The sequence below is a fragment of the Protopterus annectens genome, chromosome 13.part0 (assembly GCF_019279795.1).
Source record: "Protopterus annectens isolate FY-2018-M chromosome 13.part0, PAN1.0, whole genome shotgun sequence".
Taxonomy (NCBI): Eukaryota; Metazoa; Chordata; order Ceratodontiformes; family Protopteridae; genus Protopterus; species Protopterus annectens.
Genome location: NC_056747.1, coordinates 696,367,019 through 696,384,280, shown reverse-complemented (window position 1 = coordinate 696,384,280; position 17,262 = coordinate 696,367,019). Strand labels below are relative to the sequence as shown.

General features: G+C 39.0%; 1 protein-coding gene across 1 annotated transcript in view; it reads left to right on the top strand.

Annotated features, from left to right (window-relative positions):
* The first annotated feature begins 688 nt into the window (after window positions 1–688).
* The window catches only part of LOC122788357 (fibroblast growth factor receptor 3-like), a 125,878-nt gene continuing 109,304 nt past the window's right edge, over window positions 689–17,262 (top strand). The window contains exon 1 of the mRNA XM_044055433.1: window positions 689–854. Within this exon, the coding sequence (XP_043911368.1) occupies window positions 770–854 (85 nt within the window). The 5' untranslated portion in view covers window positions 689–769. The remainder of the gene's footprint in view (window positions 855–17,262) is intronic.

Here is a 17,262-nt window from a genome sequence, read left to right as displayed (position 1 = left end):
TTGGGTTGTAGTCAGGGCTTTATCCCTCTGTATCACAGAGTATTTCTGTGTGGAGCTTTTTTCCACAGGCCTCCGCTGGATAAAAATTCATCCCAATAAAAAGAGGCATACAAGTAATTGAATAACAAGTAGACAAATATCAGAAAAATAATATCAATAAAAATGAGATACAGTTTTATGCTTCAGTTAGTTACTTCAATTTTTTCATAATCTTTTGTAGCAAAAATTGTAATTTTTTTATCTTTTTGTTAATTCATTTTTGAATTTACTGATGATTATTTTTAATAATGTTTATTATAAAAAATACTTTGAATACAGTGACACATTGCAAATAGGTGGGGCAAAGCTCTGTTAAAAATCATGAGGTGGCATATCTGTGACATCTGATGTGTAAAGCCTGAGGTATTGGCAATTAATGAAAGTTATGTTGAACTGATAAGGGTACACTGGGGAGAGGAGTGAATAAGGATGGTAAGCCTAATGTATGTGTTAATCTTTTATGAAACATAAGTTCTCTCAAGATCTAACTGCATATAGTTGCTTACCTGATTAATTACATTAATGAAGAAAACTGGGTATATAACATTATTTAATACATTAATCCAGCAGTAAAACATTTCAAGGGCTGAGAAAAGTAATAATTTACCAAACAATGTGGTTAAGATTCAATGTTCCTTTTTATTTCTGTTTAGGCTGGAATGAATCACCTAACTTGGGTTACCAGTGAATGAGTCTGTGTGAAAACACAGCACTGCTATTGTGAAATACAATGGTAAACTCAATGCTTGTCAATGCTACAGGAAAGTACGTCTCTACACAGCCAACAACAACTGGGACCAGCAACCAAAGTAACAGTAAGTACAAATGGCTGTGAAGTAACAAAGTGACTATGTTCAGTACAGTATGAGTCGAAGTCTGTATGTACATACCATTCACCCCTCCATAGTATGATTACTAAGGTTGTATATGGAAGAGTAGTGATTTTTGAAGATGGCTTTCAGATCACATCATCTTGATGAGCCCCAGATGCAGCATTTAAGTACTGGGACAATACTTGGTTGGGGGGGGCTCATGTATCACAGTATCACTTTGTTTATGTCTAATTATAGTTTGTGATTTAAGTGTGATGTGGTAACTACCATAAAACTCCTTAATTTCCAAAGAATCACATCCAGTGCTTTATTTATTCATTGTACAGACACAGGAAACCAAACTCCATGCATATTGCATAAGATGAAACCTGGAAATCAACTTTCTAAAACTTGCCACAATCAGTTGAACCACAACAGGCATGGTCCTGAGAGAACCAGAGAGAACATATTGTGTTTAGAGGGAAGTATACCACCAATGAGCTTTAAAGGGAGGGTGAATGACCATGACAATAGTGAAAGAACAGTTTGTGTGCAAACACCTTGTCATCTGTATCATTTATGAGACTAGTCAGTCTCATACCCCACATGGCTTCAGACCTGCGCAGAGGGCTGATGCAGCATCACGTTCCCATACTAACAGCCTACAAAATCTTGACAAAAAAGACCAGATCATTTGCTTACTATAACCTGACTATCTAGGCTGTTTGAGGAAATAGATCATGCTCTGCCTGTAAAAAGTTGTTCATTAACACTTCTGAATCATAAAACTATCACTGGTCTTGCAGTTACCTGTTAAGTTGCGCAAACCAAACCAAATTTATTAGGACCCTATGCAGTCTAAAGCAGTTGTTTCACATGAGTCAGTCTCTGCTCTGTGTAAACACTGCAAAACAGCTAACCTAATACAGTGTATACATGGGACAATGTTCTTATATGATGATTATAACATAACGTATGCACAGCTTATATTACAGTCATTTAATGGAGAACATGTCACATTGTGGAATAATATTGAACTCCTCCAAAACTAGCCAGGCTATTCACTTTGCACAAAACTGACTCATTTCCTGCTCTACAGCTCCACACCACATCAAAGATGGAATACCATCTGAAATAGCTGAAGATGACAAATATCCAGGCATAGTGAAAGTTAATTAACATTTCTCAAACACTGCAACATATCTACATACATTTTAAACACCTTCATTAAATTATCACTTAAGATATAGACACACATACATTAACAGAAAAGAAAACAAACCATATTAACATTATTTTTACATTTACACACATTATACATTGCATTTTTCATTCAGTCCAGCACTACATAAATCACACAATCCTGGACTTCCCTTAAATCCCACTCCTCCTAAACATTATTCTGCATGTATTGTTCCCACAATTTCTGTTTAATTCTATGTAATTTGCTCTTTCCCTTTTCTAAAGATCCCTCTTCCAGTTCTTTTATCTCTCTTAAAGATATTCAGTACTTCAAATACAGTTGGTTTAGATTTTGATTTCCATTTTCTAGTAGTTACTTTTCTGGCAGCCAATAGAATTAAGCTTAATAAGGTCTTACTACATCTCAACAATTCAGATCCGTTTACCAACTCAAAGCAATAATTTCCTAAGTTACTGCCATTTGCTCCCTCAATATTTCTGACAGAGTAAAATCAGCCAACTCATTGCACTCCCAAAAAACATGTTCCCATTTACCTCTTTCTTCCACATCACAGCTCCAACATTTGCTATCTAACTCGAGAAAAAATTCTTTGAAGTCTGATTAGGGGTATACAATACCAGTGCAAACAGTTCCAAGCAAAAATCCTAAACCTTCTGGACTTTGTTGCATACTTGGGAACCAAACATATGTCCTCCCATTGTTCCCTTGTAAATTTATTTTCCAGGCTCTCTCATCCTAATCTTTTCTAACCTCCTCTGATTGATTAATATAGTTATCATGCAATATTTTATATGCCCTCTTAATTATCACCTTTTAACAGCAGCTTCTATTCTAGATTTGACTAAAAACTCTACCAGAGCAGATTGCAAGACATGTACATCTTCTGTTAATCAGATGCTGGGACACCCTCCATGTGAAAAGCTTATATCACTGTAACAATTTAGATGGGAGTAACTGCAGCTCTGCTTCTTATATGAGCTTTAGTTATATTATAGTCACTGAATGACATTAACTTAAAAGCAGCACTCAGCTCAGTTGTACTTCAAAGCCAGCACTGCACATATTCTGCTTGCTTGCAGAGCTATATACACAAAGAACTACCCAGCCACAGCCAGACCATAAGATGGTATAAGCCATCCAGAGCACTGTACTCATCTACAGGTAACCTATTCAGTATACTCACACTTCACAGTAAACATGGTGGTGCTGTGTACTGGATTTACATCTTGGAAATGAGGAACTTTTTGCAAAATGATTTTCAAATCTCAACAAACTACAAGTTTGTTCAACAATGGCTAGCAGACAAGTTAGAAACCATATGGCACTGTCACTGTGGAATAATAGAACCTTTCCACATACTGTATGACACACTGAAAACGGGAAATAATCCTTTCACAACATTTGTAGCTGTATGACCTTTCTCCTATGGCTTACATTGCTTGCATTCCCCCCTTATAACTTTCAACTATTCTTGTTCCCCATATAACTTCTACCATTCACTTCTCTTCCCGACCCTTCTCCCTTTTTTGTATTATATCCATTCGTAATTCCCATCTGTTCCACCTTTATATCCATTCATAATTCCCATCTGTTCCACCTTTATATCCATTTGTAATTCCCATCTGTTCCACCTTTATATCCATTCATAATTCCCATCTGTTCTACCTTTATATCCATTAATTCCCATCTGTTCCACCTTTATATCCATTCGTAATTCCCATATGTTCCACCTTTATATCCATTCGTAATTCCCATCTGTTCCACCTTTATATCCATTCACAATTCCCATCTGTTCTACCTTTATATTCATTCATAATTCCCATCTGTTCCACCTTTATATCCATTTGTAATTCCCATCTGTTCCACCTTTATATCCATTCGTAATTCCCATCTGTTCCACCTTTATATCCATTCGTAATTCCCATCTGTTCCACCTTTATATCCATTCATTATTCCCATCTATTCTACCTTTATATTCATTCATAATTCCCATCTGTTCCACCTTTATATCCATTCATTATTCCCATCTGTTCTACCTTTATATTCATTCATAATTCCCATCTGTTCCACCTTTATATCCATTTGTAATTCCCATCTGTTCCACCTTTATATCCATTTGTAATTCCCATCTGTTCCACCTTTACTTCCTCATCATCTATTTCTTTAAGTTTTTATCATACTACTACCTACCCTTACTTCTACCTCTTCACTGGTTTCCTCTACCACCTGACAAAGCTTCTTTTTTCCCCCAATAAACATCTTTATTAAATTATCACATATGAAATAGAAAATCTTACATTTATATAAATGAAAAACAAACAACATTGACACCATTTTAGTTGCAAACATTATACATCACACACACCATATAAACAACTGTAGTTGCAAACATTATACATCACTTACAATCTATCCAGTCATTGTCAGTTAAACATTATATGGCTCATTCAAATCCTGCCTCTTATCTTAAACCTCATTCCTTCACTGCATATATTGTTTTCACAAGTCTCATTTTTCCAATGCGGTTTGCTCCTTCCCTTTTCTAAAGATCCCAATTCTAGTTGGTTTATCTCTGTTACTATATTCACTACTTCTACTAAAGTTGGTCTAGACTTTGATTTCCATTTTCTAGTAATTGCTTTTTTGACAGCCACCATAATTAGACTCGGCAAGGCTTTACTATGTCTAGGCAATTCCAGTTCTGTATCGCAGCTAAAAAAACCCATCTCCCCAGTCAATGCAATCCGCTCACCCAGCATCTCCAACACAGCAGTCTGCAGGGAATCCCTAAAGTCTGCCAGTTCACTGCACTCACAAAAAATATGTTCCCAGCCACCTCTTTTTTGCCCGTCACGCCTCCAACATTTGTTATCCATTTGAGGAAATATTCTTTGGAGTCTACTTAAGGTATAAAAATACTTATATTAACACTTCCAGGCAAAAATCATAAATCATCTAGACTTTGATGCATATTTAGGAAATACACATATAACCCCCCATTGTCTGACCAAAGGGACTAAAAACATATCCATATAACAAAGCTTCCAGTTTCTCAGTTTTTGTATTATCATCTATTTAGTCTTTTCCCACATATCCTTAGCTGCCACAACAGAGTCATTTCTAATCCATACTCGTAAATAATTCATTTTATCATGTCCCCATAAATATGGATATTGTTGGACCAATCCACCTCACCTAAGTGTCATGTTTAATCATAGCCTCACCTCAGGCTTCGTGCCCACTGAGTGGCGCACAGCTACAGTTATCCCACTCCACAAGGGGGGATCTGCCTTGGATCCCGGGAACTACCGTCCCATCAGTCTGACAAGCCTGATCTGCAAGGGCATGGAACATATTATCATGGAACTTATAAACAAAGACATTGGCAACCTTCAAACATTGGACCCCACCCAGTTTGGGTTTATGAAGGGCCAGTCTTGCCACCTGAATCTGATTGACTTTTTCGAATCAGTCTCCAGAGCTGTGGGCGAGGGTAAGGCAGTCCACACAGCCTATCTGGACCTACCCAAGACCTTCGACACCATCCCCCACTCTGGAATCATAGATAAACTTACTAAACTGAGCATAAATCCCTATGTCACTCAATGGGTTGCCAACTGGCTTACTGACAGAACCCAGACTGTAAAAGTAGCCGACTCCAAATCCAGCTCCAGACAAGTGACAAGTGGAGTACCTCAGGGTTCAGTCCTGGGACCACTCTTGTTTGGCATCTACTTCTCTGAAGTACAGGCCAACACTAAGGGACTCTGGCTAACAAAGTTTGCAGATGACTGCAAACTGGGAGCCATTATTGAATCCCCAAATGATGTGGATATTCCACAAAAGGGCCTTACAGAAACAGATGCCTGGTGCCAGAGCCATGGGCTCAAGCTTAATGCCAAGAAATGTATAGTTATCCCCTTTGGAAAAAAACATGTAGCCATGAATTACTACATAGGTGGCAGGACACTAAACATCGAAAGTGTCACGAGAGACTTAGAGACACAGGTGGACAGTGGTCTCACTTTCGATAACCACATCACCACAACAGTCAGGAAATCCTTCTATGTGGCACACCTCATCACTAAGGGCTTTTCATCCAGAAAAAAGGAGGTCATTGTCCCACTGTACTCATCCCTCATTAGAACCATTATAGAGTATAATGCCCCGTTTGGTATGTACCTCACAAGAAATCTGCAACAGCTGGAAAGGCCACAGAAATACTTCACTAAAAGAATCACAGGCCTAAAGCAGATGCCATATGCTGACCATCTAAAAAAACCCCAGCTATACTCTGTGGCATATCGTCTACTCAGAGGTGATCTCTGCTTAACATACAAGGCCATGTCAAACCTTGAGCTGTTGGACATGCTCCACTTAAGGAAATCCCAATCCCTCAGAGCCACACGCTCCAGGGATCTAAACCTTCCTTATCATCACAATGAACAAAACATGCTAGAGGGATAGGTTCCTGACCCAGAGACTCCCCATACTCTGGAATAGACTGCCCATACATGTCAAGCAGAGCGCCTCATTGGCCCTCTTCAAAAGGAACCTTGATGATTGGATGGGAGATAGGAAATTCACCCCGGGGATCATGTCAGTTGCCCTGCTAGACAGGGGTCCAGAGAAGTAAATATTGTGGGAAGAAATATCCAGGGAATTGTTATGGCTAGGCTTGCATAGGCCCTAGGGCCGATAGCCTAGTACCAACCTATGAACCTATGAATCCGTGTGTGGGTACATAGTTTACAGCTATTGCCTTTGTTTTAGCTTCATAAATTTTGTATCCCAAGATGATTTGAAACCGTCTTAAAATATTCCATAACACTGTAATGTCCCTTTCTGGTTTTGTCATGTATAAAATAATATCATCTGCAAACAGAGCCATATTTTCCTGACTATCATACCAATTATATCCATGAATTTCTGAATCTCTTCTTTTCTTTGCCAGTGGTTTTAAAAATAATGCAAACAGCAAAGGGGAAAGAGGACAACCCTGCCTGGTTCCTCAACTCGGGCATAAATTATCACAGAGGACCCCCACCTACTTTAATTTCCATCTCCGATCCCTCATATATACTCTTAACCAACCTTATAATTGTATCAGGGAAAGCAAATGCTTCCATTACCCTGCTCTGTCAAGTGCTTTCTCTGCATCAAGACCCACCAATAACAATGGCATTTTCTTACATTCTGCTTCCTTCTGGATCATCAGTGTTCTGTTAAATTGTCAAATGTTTGCTTCTCCTCCACAAAACCATACTGATCCATATCTATCAATTTTGGTATAACTTTTTGCCATTCTTTTAGCCATTATTGACATAAACACTTTATAATCATGGTTTAGTATTGAAATGGGCCTGTATGAAGCTGGATTCTATGAATCTTTAGCCTCTTTAGGTAATACCGTTGCCACCTCTTTCATCCGCAATGCTGATACTTCTCCTCCTCCTCTTAAAATACTGTTAAACCAAACCTTCCAGATCACCTGACAAAACTTCTTGACCATGGACAGTCCCACTGCCCTTTTAGACCATAGATCCTTTGTCTCCACTTTCAGTGACCTTTCTAATCCTGATTCTTTTTTAGTTTTACACTCTGCAGTTTGTAAACTGTTTTTAAGTTATGAGCCCAGTTTATTCTCCAACCTAAGTGTCATTTTCTTCTCTTCTATTTGCTTAGTTTGTCAAGCATTGTATAGCTATTCCAAGTTAGCGCATTTATAATGTAGTTCAGTCTTACTGTATTACAGTATCACACTGTTGTCCACATTTCTACACTACTTCCAGTGTCTCTGTATTATACTCAGAATGATTTTACTTCTATACATTTTCCAGTTTACCATCTGTGCAGTTGCCTATACCCTGCCATCACCCTATCTTTATAACTGTATAACTTCTTTGTGTTACCATGTACCCAATACCTCCATATCCTTTCTCAAGTCATTACTTAATACCCATTCCTTTCACAATATCAAACCCATCAATCCTTTCACAACCCACACTCTTGTTGACTTTTATTGTCCCACTCCATGTTCCTTCTGCAAGTTATTGAACCTGTGTAAAGTTTCCCTTCCACTTTCTGTTTCAGATCTGCACTCCTTCCAGTTTTGCATGGTTTTATTTTTTTTGCATACCCTGCATTAAGCATTAAACCCATCCTCTTTATAATTGTTCATAGCCTTATTTCCTTAGTCATATCCATGACACAGAATTCCCATGTGGTTTATATTTTCTTATAGAATCCCCTCTGCTTTTTCAGATAGCCTCTAGGTTTCTTTACATGATCACCACATGTAAAGATAGTTTGCTTCCCTCACACTTCATACCTCCAGTGGTTACTTTCTTTCTTCATTTTATATGTCCACAGTTTAAGTGGGGTTTTAATTCACTATGGAGTAGTTACATATACTAATTCTAAACTGCTCAAACTGTTGTTGAGCCCTTGCATATTTGTCACACTTCCTCCCACATCCAATCTTTTTCACAAACCCTGTCTAACCACATCTCCATCTTCCACAATCCCATGTTTCTCATTTTCTACAAAATCTTTATAGTGTGCTCACTCTTCAGAATCCCCTTCCCCTGTTTCGTCACTCACTTATCTTCACTTTCCCTGTCGTATGCTGCCCCGTCACCTTACCTTTTACTAGTTCCTTGCTAGTCTCACACTGTAACCAGTTTCCATGTACTATTTTGTATTGTGAATACAATTCCCTAAATAGTCATTTTCATTTCTTCTTCTTCTTGTTCTCTTTGTTTCCCAGATCCTGCTTATCAGTTTTCTGCTTCTTTCCTTTCCATTCTCCTATCTAGGTAAGTGCAACCCACCTCTAAAATCCTCCGGACCCCTTCCTCTTCTCCTTTATGTTCTTGTATCTCTTAAACTTTATAAATGAAAGAGTTCCATCCCCTCTACATCTCCTTTTATTCCATTCCTTCTAACACAGATCCCCCAGCTGTCTCTCATATAGCACCATATCAGCTACCACCACATATCTTCTTAGATCGGGCATTCTTCATCTCTTTGTACATACAAACCATAGCAAAAAGCTTTTTGTTGCATAATGTACCTGTTTTTATTTCTTTGTTATTGCTGTAAGAGCTTAACTATTATAGTATATATGTCTATACTTCAGAACGTATTGTGCTCAAACATTTTGTTTCTTTTTGCTATAATTATTATTATTGTTGTACTGGAGGTTTTCTCCATGGATGTCTGCTGAAAAAGGGTAACTTATTGCCCATTTGGACTTTCCTGGTAAGCAAAGGAAAATAAATGAATAAATACCTGTCTTCTCTTTCACTAAGCCTTTCCAAACCTATTATCATCATGCATTCCCTCCATACTAATTTGTCACAAATAGTTTGCCTGTCTTTCTCTGTTTTATCCTTCGCTCATATTGGGATATGTCTGATTATATAGCACTGCTCTTGCTGCTTCTCTTGCTGCTTCTCTCCTACCAGGTAACAGATTCAGCCTCCTACTCCATTTGCCTAACGTTGCATAAACATTTCTACAATTCCTTGCTCATTATCTGCTGTCATCTCGTTTACTGTTGGGTTAATCTTTACCCCAGGTATCTCACTGTTACACCTACCACCAGCAGGCCTTTCATTCATCCTCTCATTAGCACCACCACTGATTTCATAGGGTCATGTATTAATCCTAATTCCCTATTAAATTCTCTGACCAACTCCATGATGTCTTGAGGCTGTGAACGTCACAAAGGCATAGGTGGGGCTCCTAATGGGAGGATAGGTCACCCCCACCAGACAAGGAAACTGGGCTGCTTCTTACCACCTGACCTTCACCATAGGGAAAATAAATAGGCTGCTGAAATACACCAGACAGGAACAAACAGAATGTAGAACTCTCACCTAGCCATGGGGATGCCTGTCTGTCCACCCATGGAAAACAAATGGACCAACTGTGTAAATGTGGTGGAGTCACTGAGCTGGTATGTTAGGGATATATAAAATGAAAGAAAGATACAAATTCCAAATAAACACGTGCTCTAAGCTTTTCATATTACTAAGTACCCACTCTGTGTTGAAGAAAAGTTACATTATACAAATGCACAAGTTTAGGAAGATACACACACACACACACACACACACACATATATAATGTGTTTACAAAGAAAAAAAGTCTTAAAACTAAGAAAAAAGTAAGAAAATGCTCTTAGACTGAATCAAAATATCATTTACTCCCCCATAAATCTGTATTGCTTATGTTAATCAGAAAAGAGCATAACTTTGTTGATCACCCACCCTTTTTTTCCAGGGCAGTCATGTCCTTTACTGAAGTTGGATTGGATCAATTCACCACAGTCTGACTCTAGTTGCAAAATGTAAGCTAACAAATGTCAGTGAAAGAATAGGCATGCATTGAGAAAAAGAAAAACAAAGAGGTGACTTGGAATACAGTCTGGTAAACAAAATAAGTAATTACCAGTAGAATACAGTGGGTACTGTTGGTTTGATCGACAGGAAGTTTGGTTCATAGGTGTGTACTAGGCTAATGACCCTGGGGCCTTTACAAGCCTAGCCATAGGATTACCCTGGCATAGTGCCACCCAACCTTAGTTCCCATTACTTCTGTCAAGTAGAGCCACTGGTGTTATCCCCGGGGTGAATTTTCAGTTTCCCATCCACTCATCAAGATTTTTCTTGAAGAGGTTAGCGAGGTGCTCTGCTTGACATGTATGGGAAGTCTGTTCCATGCCATGGGCAGTCTCTGGGTTATGAACCTGTCCCTAAAGCATGTTATGTTAATTGTGGTAATGAGGTTGAGGTCTCTGGAGCGTGTGGTGCTGAGGGATTGGGATTTCTTTAGATGTAGCATTTCTAATAGAGCTGGGTCAGACATGGCTTTGTAAGTCAAGCAGAGATCTCTTCTAAGTAGGCGATATGAGAGAATAGTTGGAGTTTTTTGAGTCTGTCCATATAGGACAAGTGTTTAAGGCCTAGGACCCTCTTTGTGAGGTACTTTTGCGACCTCTCCAGTTGTTGCAGGTGTCTAGTGAGGTACATACCAAATGGGGCATCGTACTCGATGATTGGCCTAATGAGGGAAGAGTAGAAGAAGACAGTAACCTCTTTCTTCCTGGATGCAAAACCCTTAGTAATGAGATGTGCCACATAGAAGGACTTTTTGACCACAGTGGCAATGTGGTGATCAAAAGAGAAGTTGCTGTCAACCTGTGTTCCCAGATCTCTTATAACGTCTTCTGTGTTCAGTGGACTACCATCAACGTGGTAATTCATGGGAACCGAGTTTTTCCCAAAGGGGATGATGACACATTTTTTGGCATTGAGCTTAAGGCCATGGTTCTGACACCAGTCTTTGGTCACAGTGAGGCCATTCTGTAGGATGTCAACATCACTTGGGGAGTTAATAATAGCTCCCAACTTGCAATTGTCTGTGAAATTTGTCAGCCAGAGTCCCTTCGTGTTGGCCTGGACTTCAGAGAAGTAGATACCAAACAGGAGAGGACGCAGGACCGAACCCTGTAGGACTCCATTCATGACTAAACGGCAGTCTGACTTGGAGTCAGCTACTTTCACACTGTGGGTTCTTTCTGTGAGCCAGTTTGCAACCCACCTAGTGATATAGGGGTTGATGCCAAGCTTAGTGAGTTCTTCTATGATTCCTGAATGGGGAATGGTATCAAAAGCCTTGGCCAGATCAAGTTAGGCTGTATGAACCACCTTGCCTTCATCCACAGCTCTGGTGACTGACTGAAGTCATCCAAGTTGAGCAGGCATGATCTACCCTTAACAAAACCAAACTGTGTGGAATCCAGAGTTTGGAGATTCCCTATATCCTTTTTTATTAGGTCCATGATGATGCGTTCTATAGCTTTGCATATCAGACTCGTCAGGTGAATAGGGCAGTAGTTCCCAGGGTCTGTAGTCGCTCCTCCTTTGTGGAGAGGGATAAATGTAGCAGTGCACCATTCAGCAGGGACAAAGCCTGAGGTGAGGCTGTGATTGAACAGAGCACACAGGTGAGGTGTCAGTTTACTCTGTAGTTCATGTAGAACACAACCAGGGATGTTGTCGGGTCCCATAGAAGCTGTATTCTTGGCCTTGGACTGTGCCGTTTTAACCTGTGCAGCAGTAATATCGGTCCTTTGAGGGGGAGAGGAGGGTAAAGTTGGCACTGAATCTGTCAGACAGTATACTGGCAATATCTGTTGGCTTGGTATAGGAAGTACCATTGTGCAGTAGCTCAGAGCAAATCTGGGTATTGCCGTGGAGATTCTTTACATAACTATAGAAGGCCTCGTGGTTGCCTTTACTATCTGCTGCAATTCTGTTTTCATACCTAGCTTTAGAGGATTTAATGAGGGATCTCAAATTTTTGTTGAGGCAGTTAAGGGAGTTTTTCCAGTCTTGGGACTTCACCTTATTCCGCATCACTTTCCTCCTTCTGTTGTAGAGTTTGTTTATGGCAGGGGACCACCAGATTGGCTTCCTTTTCTTGGAGGAGAGTGTCTTGGTTCTATTGAGTATGGCAAGATCCATGCATTTGTGTACGTGTTCGTACAGTGCATTGGTGTATGATTCTGCAGTCACACAACTATTCTCCATTTGCATGGGTGCCGTGAAATTAGGCACCTCTGTTTTTAAGATCCCAAAGTTAGCTTTGGAGAAGTTTTTCATGGTGGTTACCTTTGCTGGGGGTGGGAGGGATGTGGATTTCCAAGGTGATTAGTTTGTGGTCGGATCTAACCAGGGAGGAGCTGACTATTGGTGTAGAGCAACTGTCGCCCATGTTAGTAATGACCAGGTCAAGGATGTTGCTACCTCTAGTGGGAGTAAGAACGAGCTGGTCCAGGGTATTGGAATTAATGAACTCCAGGAAACGTTGGTCATCATCTGTTAAATCAACTGCATTTGGTCGACTATACAGATGTCAATGGGTGTGTAAGATTGACAGTCCCCAAGTAGGGGAATATTCCATTTACACAGGGATTGTGCAATCTCGAACTTAGTATATATAATTGGGAGGGGGGTGCAGGGGGGCTTGCCCTCAGCAAAAAAGTGTTTTAAAGTTGCATGCACCAAGGTACTTCCTTGATTCATGTGTACTAAGAAGTCAACTTTTCTATTTTTGGCATAGAGTGGTTTACCTTCAGGATGTCTGCATTCATGTTAGTTGACCAACTGTAGGTAAATCAATACAATTTGTTTAAGGAGTGAGATTAAAATGCTGTTCCAAGTAAAGAGTCAGCTTGTCTTGTATCTTTCCAACTGTAACTCTTGAGTTAGTTTTATATTAGTTGTGCACTGTTATCTTGAAATTTCCCACCATTTAGGCAGCTGTTGTGCCATAACAGATTCTTTTTTAACTCGGATGTTGATTAAATATATCAGGCAGCAGCTGTGTAAGTATTCACTACTCAGTAACTTGTGTAAGGTGTAGTTGTAGTAGAAAACCTTTGAGACAGTTGCTGCTTTATATATTTCACTTTTGTCATGATTATTGGGCAAGGTGTCTTATAATTTACAACAAAATTAGCCTTGCTAACATATGACATGCAGGGAGTTTATCCCCCTGGTAAGCATTTCAGCAGTCTGTTCAAAGTGTTTATCCTCAGATATCTAGTAAATTGTCTTCTAAGCTGGTTGATAGAAATATATTGCCCCATATGGTATAATCCAATTAAATTAGCCGCCCTCCAAAGATATGTTATCAACAATCTAATAAAAAAAAATCAGGAAGCCTTGCAAGGTCATTAAGAGTGTTGTCAAATGTTCTGTACATAACTATTAGTTCAACATCTACCTCACCTGGGTTTAATATTACAGCAACACATTCATTAATTCTGTTCCTATTTTCAAATAAATTAACATCTTTCATTAGAGTGTTGTCCTGCATAAAGATGATCATTTCCCCTAACCTCCTTTTACCCCTTTCTAGTATTAAAGCTATAAGGTACTGAAGCATTGACTTAGAAATCTTAAAGAACAGCCATCATCTTCCCCTATATCTCTGTTACTGTAACCAGATTACTAGCATGGCCCCTTAAATCATTATTCTAAAAGGAGATTTTATTATTCAGACTCTTAGCAACACACTGAAAAAAATGCCATTTAAGTTCTTTCTCCTGTGCTACTATGTCCGGTGTCATAAAAAATAAATAAATAAAAAAAACAACGGGGCAGAATTTACCACCTTGCAAAAGCCATGAGCAAACAGTGTTTACATGTCTAGTCACAAATTCAGACGATCAATAGACATGTTACACTGTCTGTTATTGAGTCATGCTATGTTGTCAAGAAACTATTCCACTGAACCTACATATTTTCAAGGGCTCCCTACTGAAATGTTGGCACTCAAAGTGCTGAGTGCTGAAAATCCGGGGAAGAAAAAAGACCAAAAATTCAGAGATGAGCAAATCTCAAAAATCACTTTTCTCCTTTAAACTTATTTTTGCAGGCACCCCAACAACCCCTGAACTTATATATACCAACTCCGAGATAGCCATACCTCGGAGAAAAGAGAATATTCTAAGAAATGGCATCTCAAGTCTTGGTATATACAAGTCTGATCTTTTAGCCGTTCAGTCTCCATGTTTCAAGACTCATTCTAGCAGGTCCCGACATTTCAAATGGTTACTGTTTTGGAGCTATAACCACTGAACATATCTGTCCTTTATTACACTGACAAAACCTGCCCCACCTACATAAAATACTGGAAAAATACATCTACACATCCATTGATTTTGCTATCTGTGAAACCTCAGCAATTTCTTTTTCCATTTGTAAACAAGCATGGTGCTTGAGATTATTCATTCCAATATATAAAATAATTGAATATTCCTATTCTTTCTCAGTATTTAGATTAGTCATTCTCTCATGTTGCACATTTTGGCCTAGACAACAGTTTTGCTTATCTATATAAATTGCCACAGTAACAGAAAATGGGAATCAGTTCCTTTGATACCAGAACAAAGTAATCACCAGTTAGTAAGATGGCACCTGTGGAGAGGTCTTGTATTTCTTATAACTGCTATTTGTTAGCTTTGTTTGAAACATATATGCTGAGGAATGTGAGAGAGGTACTTCTCCATACTTAGCTGTTCAGTCAGTGTCTGAATTATTCCTTGTGATACGTTTGTTCTCTTATTTTCCTTCTCGTCTTTATGTTTTACCATCTTTCTTGCTAGTGCATAAAGCCTGCCTTGCATGCCCTCTTTTTTTTCCCCATAATGTCACATCTAAAGCTCTCATTTCTATCAGTATGTTGCATTAGTTCACACTTTTTTCTCTTCCTGTTCTTAACTAAATAACTTGAAATCTTGCTGTCATTCATCAAATGCCAACTCATCCATCCTGGTGGGAGGGATGGCAGTTTGACCCTCTGCAACAGTGATACCCAGCAGAGAGGCCTGTTGCCCACAGGTGCAGCATAAACTGAAACATATGAGCACCCACCAAGTAATGTGTTCCTGCTGTATTAGACATTGGGCATGTGAAGAAGTTCCACACTAAGATACCTGCACTATTTGACTTCCATTTACTTAGGCTGCCATGGATGAGGAGCATATGGAGCAGAAAACCTTGATAGCTTCCTGGATCATGGTCTCCCATGATTGGCTCATATGCATTGGCAACAAATGGTCAGGTTGGGCCCTGGCAGAGCTTATGTTCAGCAAGCAATGAGACATAATGACATCCTGTTCTAATACATCCTAATCAAATAATCATTCAGGAACAATGTTGTTATTCTAGAACCTTACTCAGTAATGATCACATGGGATCAAAAGCTCCAGACTCTGAACAGCATTCAGGAGTGAAGAATCAGAGGAGAAAGTGTTCTTGCAGGGCCCCAACACTCCCATTATTTGTACATACACACACATGGTTCTGTTGCGCATGATCAAACTAATTTAATGTTGAACAGAAATCATCAACAAAAAGTTTGAACATACAGAATACTGAAAATGAAAAATATCAAATTAAATAATATTGAGAAAGGAAAATTATTTCCTTTCCGGTTATTAACACTGAACCCCCCCCCCCCCCCGATAACACTAGCCTCAAGTTTGCTTCAATAGTGGCAGTGTTACGGGAAATTGTTTATGAAGGTAAGGTGTAGGGTTAGGGTTGAGGGAAGGGGCAGACACAAACATACAACACCTATCCTTCACTCATCCTGACCCTAACCCTAACTCATTTGCACATGCACAAACACTCTCAACCGTCCAACCCCACTTACCTGTCTCGACATCGCACACCATCAACATTTCCACCAATTGGCCTTCTGTGCCATCAACATTAACCCCCCCCCCACCCTGCGTTTGTTGAAGAAACAGTATTCAGCAAAACAAGGGGGACCTATATGTGTGTGTGTGTATATATATATATATATATATATATATATATATATATATATATATATATATATATAGATAGATAGATATAGATATACAGGTAGATATGGGAGCGTAACTATTCACTGATATGTAAAATATGTCAAATTGTACTTTATTGATCACAGATGGTCAAATGACAAAAACATTGATTAACACAAGATCAAAACACAACACTAAACCAGTGTTTTTGCAGGGGAGAAGCACAACCCCACACCCCCTGCTACATATATGCATATACATATACAATGATGTTTCAAAACTTCGAACTTCAAATGGCTAAGACCATTAGATCATCAAAGTTTTGAAACTTTGAAAACCTAATAAAAATAAAAACATTTTTTTTTAATGTTTTTGCAGGAGGGCAAGCCCCCCTGCATCCCCCACATCCCCTGATAATTAAATATACCAACTCTGAGATCACAGTACAGCGAGGAAAAAGGTAAATATCCTGTTCCGCACTGTACGGTGATCTCCATTCAAAACATTTGAAGTTTCAAAACTTCGATCTTATGATCTCTGCCTTTTGAAGTTCGAAGTTTTGAAGCTTTGAGCTTCTGAGGGAGATCCATGTGTGTGTGTGTGTGTGTGTGTGTGTGTGTGTGTGTGTGCGCACGCTCACTCGCGTGTTTGTGTGTATGTGTGTATATATATATATATATATATATATATATATATATATATATATATATATGCATGTATGTATGTATGTATATATACATATATGTATGATTGAACTGTTTAAATGCTTAATGCAAAATCATTTGCAAAGGCAGTTTGAATATTCATATTACTGAAAATCCCTAACAATGAATGTA